The sequence below is a fragment of the Coregonus clupeaformis genome, chromosome 37 (genome assembly GCF_020615455.1).
Source record: "Coregonus clupeaformis isolate EN_2021a chromosome 37, ASM2061545v1, whole genome shotgun sequence".
In the NCBI taxonomy this organism is placed as follows: Eukaryota; Metazoa; Chordata; class Actinopteri; order Salmoniformes; family Salmonidae; genus Coregonus; species Coregonus clupeaformis.
The window spans coordinates 28,754,985-28,772,578 of record NC_059228.1 but is presented as its reverse complement, the minus strand read 5'-3'; the positions used below and the strand labels follow the sequence as shown (position 1 = coordinate 28,772,578).

At 41.1% G+C, this 17,594-nt stretch overlaps 1 protein-coding gene across 1 annotated transcript in view; it reads left to right on the top strand.

The window, feature by feature from the left end:
• LOC121553785 (latent-transforming growth factor beta-binding protein 1) overlaps window positions 1-16,709 on the top strand; it is a 163,456-nt gene extending 146,747 nt beyond the window's left edge. Inside the window, exon 35 of the mRNA XM_045211486.1 lies at window positions 15,528-16,709. Within this exon, the coding sequence (XP_045067421.1) occupies window positions 15,528-15,706 (179 nt within the window). The 3' untranslated portion in view covers window positions 15,707-16,709. The remainder of the gene's footprint in view (window positions 1-15,527) is intronic.
• The last annotated feature ends 885 nt before the right edge of the window (window positions 16,710-17,594 follow it).

Below are 17,594 nucleotides of genomic sequence, written 5' to 3'. Positions count from 1 at the left end.
AGAGAATGTTTTGAACAAAATACAATGCTTTTGGTTTTATATGTATTTAAGACCAGTTTATTGTTAGTCAGTATCAGCATGGGTGATTAACTCCTTGTAAAGAGTCTCAATGAGCTCAATGGCTGTGGGTGCTGCCATGTAGATTGTGGAATCAATGATCATCAGCGTACATAATCATTCTAGCTTCTTGTAAGACAAGTGGCAAGTCATTTATAAAAATAGAGAAGAGTAATGGCCCGAGGCAACTGCCCTGAAGGACACTGCACTGTACATATCTGTTAAAGAAGATTCCATTGAAGAAAACTCTTTGGGTTCAATAGGACAAATAACTCTCCAACCATATGATGGCAGGTGTTGTAAAGCCCATAACAAGTGAGTTTTTTCAATAACAATTTATGATCAATAACATTGAAGGCTGCACTGAAATCCAACAATACAGCTCCAAATATCATCTTCTTATCCATGTCTTTTAACCAATCATTAGTCATCTGAGTTAGTGCAGTACAACATCAGTGCCCTTCCCTATATACATGGTGGAAGCATAGCAGAGGGAAGATGTTTTGGGTTGGGGGTGCTGAGGAGTATTTTTTTGTCCTCTCACAGAGGAGTAATAAAGGCCTAGTTCACACAGGAGTAATATAATTTGTGATTTTCAATTGATCAGGGGGTGCTGCAGCACCCCTACTTCCCCTACTATGGCTGGAAGTCAGTAGTTAACTTGTTCTTTAAAAAATAGCATTGTGTTTGGTCAAACACAATTTTCTCTGTCAGTTTACTAAGAACAGGAAGCAAACTGATTGGGTGGCTGTTAGAGCCAACAAAGGGTGCTTTATGGGATTACTTATGCTTCCTTCTACACATGTGGACACACACTCTCCTTCGGGCTTTGATTGAAGACATGGCAAATAGGGCTGGCAATACAGTCTGCTACCATTCTCAATAGTCTCCCATCTAGGTTGTCTATACCAGGGTTTCCCAAACTCGGTCCTGCCCCCCGGGTGCACGTTTTGGAGCACTACTCAGCTGATTCAAATAACCAACTCATCATCAAGCTCAGACCATGAGAAACACGATTATCTGGTCTGATGAAACCAAGATTGAACTCTTTGGCCTGAATGCCAAGCATCACGTCTGGAGGAAACCTGGCACCATCCCTACGGTGAAGCATGGTGGTGGCAGCATCATGCTGTGGGGATGTTTTTCAGCGGCAAGGACTGGGAGACTAGTCAGGATCGAGGGAAAGATGAACAGAGCAAAGTACAGAGAGATCTTTGATGAAAACCTGCTCCAGAGCGCTTAGGACCTCGAAGGTTCACCTTCCAACAGGACAACGACCCTAAGCACACAGTCAAGACAACGGAGGAGTGGCTTCGGGACAAGTCTCTGAATGTCCTTGAGTGGCCCAGCCAGAGCCCGGACTTAAAACCAATCTAACATCTCTGGAGAGACCTGAAAATAGCTGTGCAGCAACGCTCCCGATCCAACCTAACAGAGCTTGAGAGGATCTGCAGAGAAGAATGGGAGAAACTCCCCAAATACAGGTGTGCCAAGCATGTAGCGTCATCCCCAAGAAGACTTGAGGCTGTAATCGCTTCCAAAGGTGCTTCAAACAAAGTACTGAGTAAAGGGTCTGAATACTTACGTAAATGTAATATTTCAGTTTTTTGTTAATAACTTTGCTAAAATTTCTAAAAACCTGTTTTTGTTTTATCATTATGGAGTATTGTGTGTAGATTGAAGAGGAAAAAATGTATTCAATAGCTCTTACACAAAGCGTGCTACGACTATGAAAATGATATATTCTGAATCGGGGGAGGATGGACAAAAATCTACAAATTTTTTAAAACCAATTTTGGTTTTCTTTTTTGGGGGGGATTTCAATCTTCAATAGCTATTACACAAAGTATGCCATGACTATGAAAATGCTATATTGTGAATCACGGGAGGATGGACAAAAATCCACTGCTTTTGTTTTTGATATATCATTATAGCTGAGTTATAAGTAAGGAGGGGATGGCGTGGGTAACTGACTGGTGTCTGTTGGGGGTGGGTATTGTGTGTGTGTGTGTGTGTGTGTGTGTGTGTGTGTGTGTGTGTGAAGGTTAGTCAGCATGATCTATTGACACGAGGGGGATGGGTGTATATAGTACCTTGTTTGAGTGTGTATTGATGGGGGAAAAGTAGTAAAATGTTGGCTAATCACTGACTAGTGTCTGTCCTACAGACTAATCCTGCTGCTGATGATGATGACCTTGACACCAGCTTTAGTAGTACAGATCCTGTAGACCCAGTGAATGAAAGCTTTCAGCCCGGAACAAGCTCAACATCATCTGACTAGGAAGAGGAAAAGACTGCACGGCTCTGGCAAGAGCCAAAGCGTCTAGTCTGAGTCCAAGGCCATGGAGCTCATGAAGTTCTGCCAGACCAGCTGCCATTGCCCAACACAAGACAAGGTTCACCAGCTGAAGAACATTCACGACCCTGCCTGGAACATTCAGCCAACACAACATCCATATTCAGTTAGACTGATGTTGTAGTATAATATAGGATGCCTAGTATGCACACAACTGCATTGTGGCATAGATATTGCTAGCTCTTGTACATATGTTTATAATGGAGTTTCATATGAAATGTGTTATATAATATTTTTTACAAGTGGCTAAATAATTCCAGCTGCATCAGGAACCAATAAAGTGTTGACTTAAACTTCTGGGTCAATTCATTGTGATATTCATTAAATGTATTTGGAAGTAACTAGCTACAATCTTACTGCTAAAACAGATCATGCAGGGAGTTGGTGTTTCATTTCAACTTTAATTTGTTGGCAAGTAAACATGCTTCAATATAACAGTATATTAGTCTACCAATGTAGCAAATAAATAGACATGGCTTGCTTGTATTCAAGACAAAGTTTATTTGCTCTGGAGACCAAGGTGAGTTTACACAGCAGTATGCAGGAACAGTTATGGCAAAGCATGACATATACAGTAGAATAAAAATATACCACTAACACCTATAGTAAATACTACAGTTCTACAAAGGAAATACTTGCATATGGTGTGTTTGGGGGGTGCAGTGAGGTGTCCGGAGTCACTTTGATACAAACTGAACAAACTCGCAAAGCAATCTGTATGCCATCAAGCGGTATTGTCTGTAAGAGACAAAAACAATCCACAGCTAGACTTTCATGGGCAATCGTTGTGTAACGTTACTGTCTGTATTCCTACAGTAGCAGCACAATGCAGAATATCACATTATCATATACATCTCACAGACACACTTTAGCTAGCTACAACACACGGGTATAGTTACTCAAAGACGAGTCATAAAGCCAGACATTCCTTTATTCTTTGTCATCATCAAAACGTTTTTCTCCAGTTTTGCTCCTAGTCCTAATGAGATGCACTGAGGCTAGCTAGCTAACGTTCACTTGCTAGTTAGCTATAACATTCGGCTACAGTACATTTATACCCAAAGCTAGCTAGCTCAACTTGTAGTTGTACTAGCAAGCCCCGTTATGGCCAAATCAATCACAAAGTTATACTGTACTGAACACTGCCTCGTGAAAAGAGAGCTTAGCTATATTGCTAACTAGCTACCGACAGCAAAACAACGTACTCGTTTGTCATGTTTGTATGTAAAAGAACATCAAACGTGTTTTGTCGTCCAGCCCTGGAAAGAGGAATCATCACAAGCAGCCATTACATTTTTTTCGCTAGCCATCTCTGATAGACAGTGCATGGTAACATAGCTCCCTGTGAACCTAGTACTGCCCTGTTATGAAAATCCTGCCTTCGAGGGTCAGAAGAAGGCTGTAGTCTTTACAAAGCCAGGGAAAATTAGTCAACCTACATATCCTGCAATGTCATGGCAGACAGGAACATTGAGACAAGTCCAATGGCTCAATTAAACAAGGACAACCATATCTACTCGCTGCTAGAGTGATCGTGCAATCGTCGAAACACAAAGGCCACAAAAATTACTACAAAACATGACTCCATTAATTTTTAGATCAGACAGCAGACTAAATCAACCAATGATGTCATCAATAATTATGACAGTTTGAATTTTGAAAACTCCTGTCTTCAGTGACGTCATAGTAGCCTAGGATAATGCAATAGTAACCGTCCCATTCCAAACACACAAAAATTGGAAAATAAACAAAAATACAAAACACAGCGGAATATAAAGTAGATAGTATAATGTGGGATGACGATGCACTTCTTTTCAATCTAAAATGAAGAAAACATCCCAAAATTGTAGGAGGTGATCCTCCCGCAGCTTAGAAGCGTATCATAATATAGATATGATCAATTCAAGTGGATGTCAGAGATCCAATACTATTGGTATACACTCTAGTTGGTTGAGTGATAATCATAGTTAGAGGTTTCCTTTTGAGAGGAAAACTAGATGATAACCAGTCAATGTTCAGGTCACCAAGACCAAGGTCTGTTAGCATCAGAGACCTTATTTAATATCACACATTTATTCTCTAGATACTGACAGTTTGCACTTGGTGGCCTATAGCAGCACCCTAAAAGAAGAGGCTTCAGTTGAGGCAGGTGAACCTGCAACCACAGCACTTGAACTTAATTTGACATGAGATCCTGCGGTGGCACTGTATTTTCTTGTTAACCATGACGGTTGGACACATGCACACACAGCACTCTGTAGCCACTTCAGACTACACACCCAGTGGTCCACTCTCTCCTTAAGCCCTGAGTACTGCCCCGAGGTGAGCCCAGCCACTTAGCTCACAAGCCCCAAGGGCTCTTTACACACATTGCACTCAAATGTACCATAACAACACGGCACAGTTGCTCTATGAGACCAAACTAAATTACCAGGCCCCACAGCGTTTCTAGGAATTCTACCAACCCTTTAACTTGAGTGATTGTTTGATTTTCTTTCTTCTGAAATGTATCATTCTGGACATCTAGTTTTTTATGCACACAGAGAAAGGAGAGAACACTGCGGTCCCCTTGAACCAGAGTTGCCAATCCCTCCCATAGACCATGAAGATATCATTATATTGCTACAGTTCCTAGTTGTAGTAAATTCAAGAGGGAAACAATTTGATTAAATCAGATGCTGTGGTCATTTATGTTGTCTTTATGTATAGATGATGGAATAATTGACCTTATTGCATTTACAGTATCTGCTTATTAGTGTGTACAGTGCCTTCAGAAAGTATTCATACCCATTGACTTATTCCATACTTTGTTGTGTTACAGCCTGAATTCAATTAAATAAATAAAACATCTCACCCATCTACAAACAATAACCAATAATTACAAAGTGAAAACATGTTTTTAGAAATTTTAGCAAATGTATTGAAAATTCAATACAGCAATATCTCATTTACAAAAGTATTCACACCCCTGAGTCAATACTTTATAGAAGCACCTTTGGTGGTGATTACAGCTGTGAGTCTTTTGGGATAAGTCTCTAAGAGCTTTGCACACCTGGATTGTTTATCGTTGCTAGACATCCATATTCAAGTCTTTCCATAGATTTTCAAGCTGATTTAATTCAAAACTGTAACTAGACCACTCAGGAATATTTAATGTTGTCTTGGTCAGCAACTCCAGTGTAGATTTGGCCATGTGTTTTAGGTTATTGTCCTGCTGAAAGGTGAATTGGTCTCCCAGTGTTTGTTGGAAAGCAGACTGAACCAGGTTTTCCTCTAGGATTTTGCCTGTGCTTATAGCTGTATTCCATTTATTTTATCTTAAAAATCTCCCTAGTCCTTGCCGATGACAAGCATACCCATAATATGATGCAACCACCACCATGCTTGAAAATATGAAGAGTGGTACTCTTTATTTTTTTGCAATATTACTTAAATGCCTTGTTGCAAACAGGATGCATGTTTTGGAATATTTGTATTCTGTACAGGCTTCCTTCTTTTCACTCTGTCATTTAGGTTAACAATGTTGTTGATCCATCCTCAGTTTTCACATATCACAACCATTAAACTCTGTAACTGTTTTAAAATAACCATTGGCCTCATGGTGAAATCCCTGAGCAGTTTCCTTCCTCTCCGGCAACTGAGTTAGGAAGGACGCCTGTGTCTTTGTAGTGACTGGGTGTATTGATACACCATCCAAAGCCTAATTAATAACTTCACCATGCACAAAGGGATATTCAACATCTTTTTTAACCAATGGATGCCGTTATTTGCAAAAAACCTCCCTGGTCTTTGTGGTTGAATCTGTGCTTGAAATTCACTACTCGATTGATGGACTTTACAGATAAATGTACACTACATGACCAAAGGTATGTGGACACCTGCTTGCCGAACATCTCATTTCAAAATCATGGGCATTAATATGGAGTTGGTCCCCCCTTTGCTGCTATAACAGCCTCCACTCTTCTGGGAAGGTTTTCCGATAGATGTTGGAACATTGCTGCAGGGACTTGCTTCCATTCAGGTACGAGCATTAGTGAGGTCGAGCACTGATGTTGAGCAATTAGGCCTGGTTCGCAGTCAGCGTTCCAGTTCATCCCAAAGGTGTTCGATGGGGTTGAGGTCAGGGCCCTGTGCAAGCCAGTCAAGTTCTTCCACACTGATCTCGACAAACCATTTCTGTATGGACCTCGCTTTGTGCACGGGGGCATTGTCATGCTGAAACAGGAAAGAGCCTTCCCCAAACTTTTGCAACAAAGTTGGAAGCACAGAATCGTCTAGAATGTTATTGTATGCTGTAGCGTTAAGATTTACCTTTACTGGAACTAAGGGGCCTAAACCGAACCATGAAAAACAGCCCCAGACCATTATTTCTCCTCCACCAAACTTTACAGTTGGCACTATGCATTCAGACAGGTAGCGTTTTCCTGGCATCCGCCAAACCGTCAGACTGCCAGATGGTGAAGCGTGATTCATTACTCGGGGGAACACATTTTCACTGCTCCGGAGTCCAATGGCGGCAAGCTTTACACCGCTCCGGCCGACGCTTGGCGTTGTGCATGGTGATCTTAGGCTTGTGTGCGGCTGCTCGGCCATGGAAACCCATTGCATGAAGCTCCGAACGAACAGTTCTTCTGCTGGCCTTGCTTCCAGAGGCAGTTTGGAACTCAGTAGTGAGTGTTGCAACCGAGGACAGACGATTTTTACGCGTTTCAGCACTCGGAGGTCCCGTTCTATGAGCTTGTGTGGCCTACTTTGTGGCTGAGCCATTGTTGCTCCTAGACATTTCCACTTCACAATAACAGCACTTACAGTTGACCGGGGCAGCTTTAGCAGGGCAAACATTTGACGACCTGACTTGTTGGAAAGGTGGCATCCTATGACGGTGCCACGTTGAAAGTCACTGAGCTCTTCAGTAAGGCCATTCTACTGCCAATGTTTGTCTATTTACATTTACATTTAAGTCATTTAGCAGACGCTCTTATCCAGAGCGACTTACAAATTGGTCTATGGTGATTGCATGGCTGTGTGCTTGATTATATACACCTGTCAGCAACAGGTGTGGTTGAAATAGCCGAATCCACTAATTTGAAGTGGTGTCCACATACTTTTGTACATATAGTGTACAGTGGGGGAAAAAAGTATTTAGTCAGCCACCAATTGTGCAAGTTCTCCCACTTAAAAAGATGAGAGAGGCCTGTAACTTTCATCATAGGTACACGTCAACTATGACAGACAAAATGAGAAAAACAAATCCAGAAAATCACATTGTAGGATTTTTTATGAATTTATTTAAAATTATGGTGGAAAATAAGTATTTGGTCAATAACAAAAGTTTTTCCATACTTTGTTATATACCCTTTGTTGGCAATGACACAGGTCAAACGTTTTCTGTAAGTCTTCACAAGGTTTTCACACACTGTTGCTGGTATTTTGGCCCATTCCTCCATGCAGATCTCCTCTAGAGCAATGATGTTTTGGGGCTGTCGCTGGGCAACACGGACTTTCAACTCCCTCCAAAGATTTTCTATGGGGTTGAGATCTGGAGACTGGCTAGGCCACTCCAGGACCTTGAAATGCTTCTTACGAAGCCACTCCTTCGTTGCCCGGGCGGTGTGTTTGGGATCATTGTCATGCTGAAAGACCCAGCCACATTTCATCTTCAATGCCCTTGCTGATGGAAGGAGGTTTTCACTCAAAATCTCACGATACATGGCCCCATTCATTCTTTCCTTTACATGGATCAGTCGTCCTGGTCCCTTTGCAGAAAAACAGCCCCAAAGCATGATGTTTCCACCCCCATGCTTCACAGTAGGTATGGTGTTCTTTGGATGCAACTCAGCATTCTTTGTCCTCCAAACACGACGAGTTGAGTTTTTACCAAAAAGTTCTATTTTGGTTTCATCTGACCATATGACATTCTCCCAATCCTCTTCTGGATCATCCAAATGCACTTTAGCAAACTTCAGACTGGCCCGGACATGTACTGGCTTAAGCAGGGGGACACGTCTTGCACTGCAGGATTTGAGTCCCTGGCGGCGTAGTGTGTTACTGATGGTAGGCTTTGTTACTTTGGTCCCATCTCTCTGCAGGTCATTCACTAGGTCCCCCCGTGTGGTTCTGGGATTTTTGCTCACCGTTCTTGTGATCATTTTGACCCCACGGGGTGAAATCTTGCGTGGAGCCCCAGATCGAGGGAGATTATCAGTGGTCTTGTATGTCTTCCATTTCCTAATAATTGCTCCCAGAGTTGATTTCTTCAAACCAAGCTGCTTACCTATTGCAGATTCAGTCTTCCCAGCCTGGTGCAGGTCTACAATTTTGTTTCTGGTGTCCTTTGAAAGCTCTTTGGTCTTGGCCATAGTGGAGTTTGGAGTGTGACTGTTTGAGGTTGTGGACAGGTGTCTTTTATACTGATAACAAGTTCAAACAGGTGCCATTAATACAGGTAACGAGTGGAGGACAGAGGAGCCTCTTAAAGAAGAAGTTACAGGTCTGTGAGAGCCAGAAATCTTGCTTGTTTGTAGGTGACCAAATACTTTTTTTTTCTCAATTTGTCTGTCATAGTTGACGTGTACCTATGATGAAAATTACAGGCCTCTCTCATCTTTTTAAGTGGGAGAACTTGCACAATTGGTGGCTGACTAAATACTTTTTTCCCCCACTGTATGTGTGGGGTACAGAGATTTAAAAATCATGTTATTATTATTATTATTATTATTGAACACGGAATGAGTCCATGCGATTTGTTAAGCACATTTTTACTTCTGAACTTATTTAGGCTTGCCATAACAAAGGGGTTGAATACTTATTGACTCAAGACATTTCAGCTTTACATTTCTTGTTAATTTCTAAAATGTTCTACAAACAAAATTCCACTTTGACATAATAGGGTATTGTGTGTAGTCAGTGTCAGTGACACAGAATCTCAATTTAATCCATTTTAAAATCAGGCTGTAACACAACAACATGTGGAAAAAGTAATGAAGGCAATGTACAGTGGGGGAAAAAAGTATTTAATCAGCCACCAATTGTGCAAGTTCTCCCACTTAAAAAGATGAGAGAGGCCTGTAATTTTCATCATAGGTACACGTCAACTATGACAGACAAATTGAGAAAAAAAAAGTATTTGGTCACCTACAAACAAGCAAGATTTCTGGCTCTCACAGACCTGTAACTTCTTCTTTAAGAGGCTCCTCTGTCCTCCACTCGTTACCTGTATTAATGGCACCTGTTTGAACTTGTTATCAGTATAAAAGACACCTGTCCACAACCTCAAACAGTCACACTCCAAACTCCACTATGGCCAAGACCAAAGAGCTGTCAAAGGACACCAGAAACAAAATTGTAGACCTGCACCAGGCTGGGAAGACTGAATCTGCAATAGGTAAGCAGCTTGGTTTGAAGAAATCAACTGTGGGAGCAATTATTAGAAAATGGAAGACATACAAGACCACTGATAATCTCCCTCGATCTGGGTCTCCACGCAAGATCTCACCCCGTGGGGTCAAAATGATCACAAGAACGGTGAGCAAAAATCCCAGAACCACACGGGGGACCTAGTGAATGACCTGCAGAGAGCTGGGACCAAAGTAACAAAGCCTACCATCAGTAACACACTACGCCGCCAGGGACTCAAATCCTGCAGTGCAAGACGTGTCCCCCTGCTTAAGCCAGTACATGTCCAGGCCCGTCTGAAGTTTGCTAGAGTGCATTTGGATGATCCAGAAGAGGATTGGGAGAATGTCATATGGTCAGATGAAACCAAAATATAACTTTTTGGTAAAAACTCAACTCGGTCGTGTTTGGAGGACAAAGAATGCTGAGTTGCATCCAAAGAACACCATACCTACTGTGAAGCATGGGGGTGGAAACATCATGCTTTGGGGCTGTTTTTCTGCAAAGGGACCAGGACGCCTGATCCATGTAAAGGAAAGAATGAATGGGGCCATGTATCGTGAGATTTTGAGTGAAAACCTCCTTCCATCAGCAAGGGCATTGAAGATGAAATGTGGCTGGGTCTTTCAGCATGACAATGATCCCAAACACACCGCCCGGGCAACGAAGGAGTGGCTTCGTAAGAGCTGGGACCAAAGTAACAAAGCCTACCATCAGTAACACACTACGCCGCCAGGGACTCAAATCCTGCAGTGCCAGACGTGTCCCCCTGCTTAAGCCAGTACATGTCCAGGCCCGTCTGAAGTTTATTTTAATTTTAATTTTATATATATATATTTATTTTTATTTTTATTTTTATTTTTTATTTTTTTGGGGGTGGGGAATGGATCAGCTTAATATTGCAGATAGGTTGTATCTTCTATCAATGTAATTGTCTGCATCACTTCCAATCCCCCATGTTTTTTATTTTTATTTTTTATTTTTTTATTTTTATATATATACTCCCCTTTATTACTTTTCAACCCCACCATCCTTTCCCTACTTGGAGTAAATTAGTGAACAACAATGCCCAGGCCTCTATTTCCGGTCTATACTTACTATCTACACCTTATGGACAGAGTTAATTTTACAATAATTCTATTATATATTATTATTATTATTTTATTTTTTATTGCTCCTGAACTTCTTCTACTCTCAACCTCTCCGATCATTTTCATGATGTCCATCCGGTTTGCTTCTATATGCCATATCTTTCTAACTGTGCTCTATCCCAAACGCTCCCAACATACAACCTGTATACTTATTATGGACACAGTATGCTTACATTATTAGCTATCTTTGTTATTATTTGTTGTTATTTGTTATTAGTCCCATCCTTCAACTCTATTCAATACCTCCCATCTATCTCTTAACACCATCCATATAGGATTTCTATTTGCCATATATATTTCAACCGTACTGTGATGTTTTACAAAAGTTCTGAACCTTTCTATTCTCATTGCTTCTACAGATTGTGAAGTAAAAATAAACATTTTTGCTAAAAGTATTATTATATTATTGATTGATTGACTATGACTTTTCAGATCACCCAGTAATGCTATCTGCAAGGTTAGTTCCAGGTAAATATTGCAATCCTTTAGCCATTCCTGGTCCTGTGTCCAAAAACAAGCTACAAATGGACAGAACCAAAACAAATGATCTAATGATTCTGTCTCTTCACAGCAAAATCTGCAGAGCTGGGAAGATTGTATCCCCCATATAAATAACATTCTATTGGTAGCAAGAATTTTATATAATAATTTAAATTGAAAGATTCTAATTTTTGAATCCGGTGTCGCTTTTGCGTGTCAGTTCATAAACACTATGCCATGGGATCGGTACGTCAAAGATCTCTTCCCAACTATTTTGCAATCTATATGGGACGGCTGTCAATCCTTTGGTCCTTAAGTGAAACTGATATACTTTTTATTTATCACAGTTTTCCTTAACCAATTATGTTCTTTAATGCAAGGCCGACAGACAAGTTCCTTACTTTCTCCCCCTTCCACTTTCCTCTTCCACTTTTGCGGTAAGGCTGCAATTATTTGGTTGTAATTTTGGGTAGAGCAGACATTTCCATATGTTTTTGTCAGCTGCATGTGCGACATAACTCCACCAGTCCTACCGATGATATCATTTACGAAGATTATACCTTTTTTAAACATTCTGTCAAAAAAGAAAGGTTTTTTGTCAATTAGTATATTTGAATTTAACCACAATATTTGTTGCATTATTTGTTCTGTCGTTTCTGGAGGATTAAATTGAAATTGCAACCAACTTTCTATGGCTTGTTTTAGAAATAGTGACATTTGGGAGATTATTTCCTTTTCAAATAACTGAAAGTGAGAGGTTGTAATCTGAATAAAGGGAAAAAGGCCTTTCTTGAACATTGGGTGAGACAATCTTACTAATTTGCTTGAGAACCAGTACGGATTTAAGTATAACTTTTGTATGACTGAAGCTTTTAGTGATAGGTCTAATGCTTTAATATTTAATAATTTCTGTCCTCCGAATTCATATTCATTATATAAATATGCTCTTTTAATTTTGTCTGGCTTGCCGTTCCAAATAAAATTGAATATTTTTTCTCATATAATTTAAAAAACTGTTCGCTAGGCGTAGGCAAGACCATAAGCAAATAGGTAAACTGGGATAATACTAAAGAGTTAATCAGGGTGATTTTTCCACAAATTGACAGGTATTTTCCTTTCCATGGTAGTAAGATCTTATCTATTTTTGCTAACTTTCTATTAAAATGTATTGAAGTGAGATCATTTATTTCCTTTGGGATATGTATTCCGAGTATATCCACATCACCATCAGACCATTTTATTGGTAAACTACATGGTAATGTAAAATTTTTATTTTTTAGTGATCCAATACGTAATATAGTCCATTTGTCATAATTTGGTTGTAATCCAGAGAGGTTAGAAAATGTATCTAGATCCTCTATGAGGCTGTGGAGGGATTCTAGTTGTGGATTTAAAAGAAAACATGAATCATCAGCGTACAATGACACCTTTGTTTTTAAGCCCTGTATTTCTAATCCTCTGATATTATTATTGGATCTGATTTTAATAGCTAACATCTCGATGGCCACAATAAATAGATATGCCGATAGTGGACAACCTTGTTTCACTCCTCTTGACAGTTTAACACTTTCTGAAGGACCATATGGCCTGTCTGAAGTTTGCTAGAGTGCATTTGGATGATCCAGAAGAGGATTGGAAGAATGTCATATGGTCAGATAAAACCAAAATATAACTTTTTGGTAAAAACTCAACTCGTCGTGTTTGGAGGACAAAGAATGCTGAGTTGCATCCAAAGAACACCATACCTACTGTGAAGCATGGGGTGGAAACATCATGCTTTGGGGCTGTTTTTCTGCAAAGGGACCAGGACGACTGATCCGTGTAAAGGAAAGAATGAATGGGGCCATGTATCGTGAGATTTTGAGTGAAAACCTCCTTCCATCAGCAAGGGCATTGAAGATGAAACGTGGCTGGGTCTTTCAGCATGACAATGATCCCAAACACACCGCCCGGGCAACGAAGGAGTGGCTTCGTAAGAAGCATTTCAAGGTCCTGGAGTGGCCTAGCCAGTCTCCAGATCTCAACCCCATAGAAAATCTTTGGAGGGAGTTGAAAGTCCGTGTTGCCCAGCGACAGCCCCAAAACATCACTGCTCTAGAGGAGATCTGCATGGAGGAATGGGCCAAAATACCAGTAACAGTGTGTGAAAACCTTGTGAAGACTTACAGAAAACGTTTGACCTGTGTCATTGCCAACAAAGGGTATATAACAAAGTATTGAGAAACTTTTGTTATTGACCAAATACTTATTTTCCACTATAATTTGCAAATAAATTCATTAAAAATCCTACAATGTGATTTTCTGGATTTTTTTTCTCATTTTGTCTGTCATAGTTGACGTGTACCTATGATGAAAATTACAGGCCTCTCTCATCTTTTTAAGTGGGAGAACTTGCACAATTGGTGGCTGACTAAATACTTTTTTTCCCCACTGTATGTACAGTGAGGGAAAAAAGTATTTGATCCCCTGCTGATTTTGTACGTTTGCCCACTGACGAAGACATGATCAGTCTATAATTTTAATGGTAGGTTTATTTGAACAGTGAGAGACAGAATAACAACAACAAAATCCAGAAAAAAGCATGTCAAAAATGTTATAAATTGATTTTCATTTTAATGAGGGAAATAAGTATTTGACCCCTCTGCAAAACATGACTTAGTACTTGGTGGCAAAACCCTTGTTGGCAATCACAGAGGTCAGACGTTTCTTGTAGTTGGTCACCAGTTTTAAACACATCTCAGGAGGGATTTTGTCCCACTCCTCTTTGCAGATCTTCTCCAAGTCATTAAGGTTTTGAGGCTGACGTTTGGCAACTCAAACCTTCAGCTCCCTCCACAGATTTTCTATGGGATTAAGGTCTAGAGACTGGCTAGGCCACTCCAGGACCTTAATGTGCTGCTTCTTGAGCCACTCCTTTGTTGCCTTGGCCGTGTGTTTTGGGTCATTGTCATGCTGGAATACCCATCAACGACCCATTTTCAATGCCCTGGCTGAGGGAAGGAGGTTCTCACCCAAGATTTGACGGGACATGGCCCCGTCCATCATCCCTTTGATGCGGTGAAGTTGTCCTGTCCCCTTAGCAGAAAAACACCCCCAAAGCATAATGTTTCCACCTCCATGTTTGAAGGTGGGGATGGTGTTCTTGGGGTCATAGGCAGCATTCCTCCTCCTCCAAACACGGTGAGTTGAGTTGATGCCAAAGAGCTCGATTTTGGTCTCATCTGACCACAACACTTTCACCCAGTTCTCCTCTGAATCATTCAGATGTTCATTGGCAAACTTCAGACGGGCCTGTATATGTGCTTTCTTGAGCAGGGGGACCTTGCGTGCGCTGCAGGATTTCAGTCCTTCACGGCGTAGTGTGTTACCAATTGTTTTCTTGGTGACTATGGTCCCAGCTGCCTTGAGATCATTGACAAGATCCTCCTGTGTAGTTCTGGGCTGATTCCTCACCATTTTCATGATCATTGCAACTCCACGAGGTGAGATCTTGCATGGAGCCCCAGGCCGAGGGAGATTGACCGTTCTTTTGTGTTTCTTCCATTTGCGAATAATCGCACCAACTGTTGTCACCTTCTCACCAAGCTGCTTGGCGATGGTCTTGTAGCCCATTCCAGCCTTGTGTAGGTCTACAATCTTGTCCCTGACATCCTTGGAGAGCTCTTTGGTCTTGGCCATGGTGGAGAGTTTGGAATCTGATTGATTGATTACTTCTGTGGACAGGTGTCTTTTATACAGGTAACAAACTGAGATTAGGAGCACTCCCTTTAAGAGTGTGCTCCTAATCTCAGCTCGTTACCTGTATAAAAGACACCTGGGAGCCAGAAATCTTTCTGATTGAGAGGGGGTCAAATACTTATTTCCCTCATTAAAATGCAAATCAATTTATAACATTTTTGACAAGCGTTTTTCTGGATTTTGTTGTTGTTATTCTGTCTCTCACTGTTCAAATAAACCTACCATTACAATTATAGACTGATCATTTCTTTGTCAGTGGGCAAACGTACAAAATCAGCAGGTGATCAAATACTTTTTTCCCTCACTGTATGTAGACTGCTAACATGATACCCCTCCTCTCTTTTACACAGATGTGAATGAATGTTCTGAGCTCAACAACCGGATGTCCCTCTGCAAGAACTCCAAATGTATCAACACGCAAGGATCCTACAAGTGTGTGTGCCTGCCGGGATACACCCCTTCTGAGCGGTCTAACTACTGTGTGGCCAGGAAACAGTGGGCAGCAGCAGCGCACACAGAGAGAGAGTGAGCCCCCACGGCCACTAGAGGGAAACACATAACACTAAAAAAATACACTTATTTAATCCAAGCCCATATACTCTGCACTGTATAAAAACACACTAAATAAAACAACAAAAATAATTTCCTTGAGATAAAGATCCAATGTAACCTACTATGTGGTGCCTGTGTGCGGTGGAGAAACACAGCATTGTATAAAATGTATGTTTGTTTTGTCCGGTTTTTGTAGGTTTTATTTTTTTATATTAAAAGGAGTTTATGCGCGCTAGAGGAGCATTCGCTCTCCTAACGTAACGACAAACCCTATGAACTCTTACTGGGGGATAACTTTTTATTTTCTACCCAGTCCAAAACGCCTTGTGTGTGGATATTTAATTCAGTGAAGAGGCCAGCCATCCATTCGCTTTCCCCGTTCTCCCACTTCTTCCCAGCACTTCTCTTCCTCCTCCCTGTACCGTGGCTGTGGAGGACTGCTTGCCTGGCCCTGGATGGACAGCCATCTGATCTTTGCTCGGTGGCTTCACACGAACATGCAGTATGCACATTACTGTAATAGAATGTTTTTCATGTAAATTCTTTGGAATAAGCTTTTTTCTAGTCAATTTTTGTATTAATTATAAATGCAAACACAAAACTACTTCTCTGTCTGGGACATTGGACAATAGCAGGTTTTAATTTTTTGATTTGTTTGGTTTTATACTCATGCCTGCCCTGTGGAGCAGTCATATTCCCTACCCTTTCATTTATTTTCTTGAGATATTGTTTTGCTTTATTTTTTCATACTTTAATGAAATATTTTTCTGCATTTTACTGCAATGTCTAAAGGTCTTGCCAGGTTGCAAAGCTGCTACGGGACAGCCATGGGAGAAATTTTGTACATTTAAACAGAAGAGTTGAGAAACCAGTTTATGTATTTGTAATTTGTACATGAAAAATAGCTCTTGTATGAATATTAATTTTACTATGTATATTAAACCCCTGGTAATAAATCACAAATGGTGATATTTAAACTGGCTGGTATGTGATGGCCTTTATTATTAGAAGTGACAAAGACCTATTCACATTGTGTACAATAGCTGTACCTAGAAGAACCATATAGTCATGACATATGACACATACCCGATTAGATAAGCCTTTACAACTGTGGATACTAACAACATTTTACATTTACATTTACGTCATTTAGCAGACGCTCTTATCCAGAGCGACTTACAAATTGGTGCATTCACCCTATAGCCAGTGGGATAACCACCTTACAATTGTATTATTATTATTTATTTATTTATTTATTTATTTTTTGGGGGGGGGGGGGTAGAAGGATTACTTTATCCTATCCCAGGTATTCCTTAAAGAGGTGGGGTTTCAAATGTCTCCGGAAGGTGGTGAGTGACTCCGCTGTCCTGGCGTCGTGAGGGAGCTTGTTCCACCATTGGGGTGCCAGAGCAGCGAACAGTTTTGACTGGGCTGAGCGGGAACTATGCTTCCGCAGAGGAAGGGGAGCCAGCAGGCCAGAGGTGGATGAACGCAATGCCCTTGTTTGGGTGTAGGGACTGATCAGAGCCTGAAGGTACGGAGGTGCCGTTCCCCTCACAGCTCCATAGGCAAGCACCATGGTCTTGTAACGGATGCGAGCTTCAACTGGAAGCCAGTGGAGTGTGCGGAGGAGGGGGGTGATGTGAGAGAACTTGGGAAGGTTGAACACCAGACGGGCTGCGGCATTCTAGATGAGTTGTAGGGGTTTAATGGCACAGGCAGGGAGCCCAGCCAACAGCGAGTTGCAGTAATCCAGACGGGAGATGACAAGTGCCTGGATTAGGACCTGTGCCGCTTCCTGTGTAAGGCAGGGTCGTACTCTCCGAATGTTGTAGAGCATGAACCTGCAGGATCGGGTCACCGCC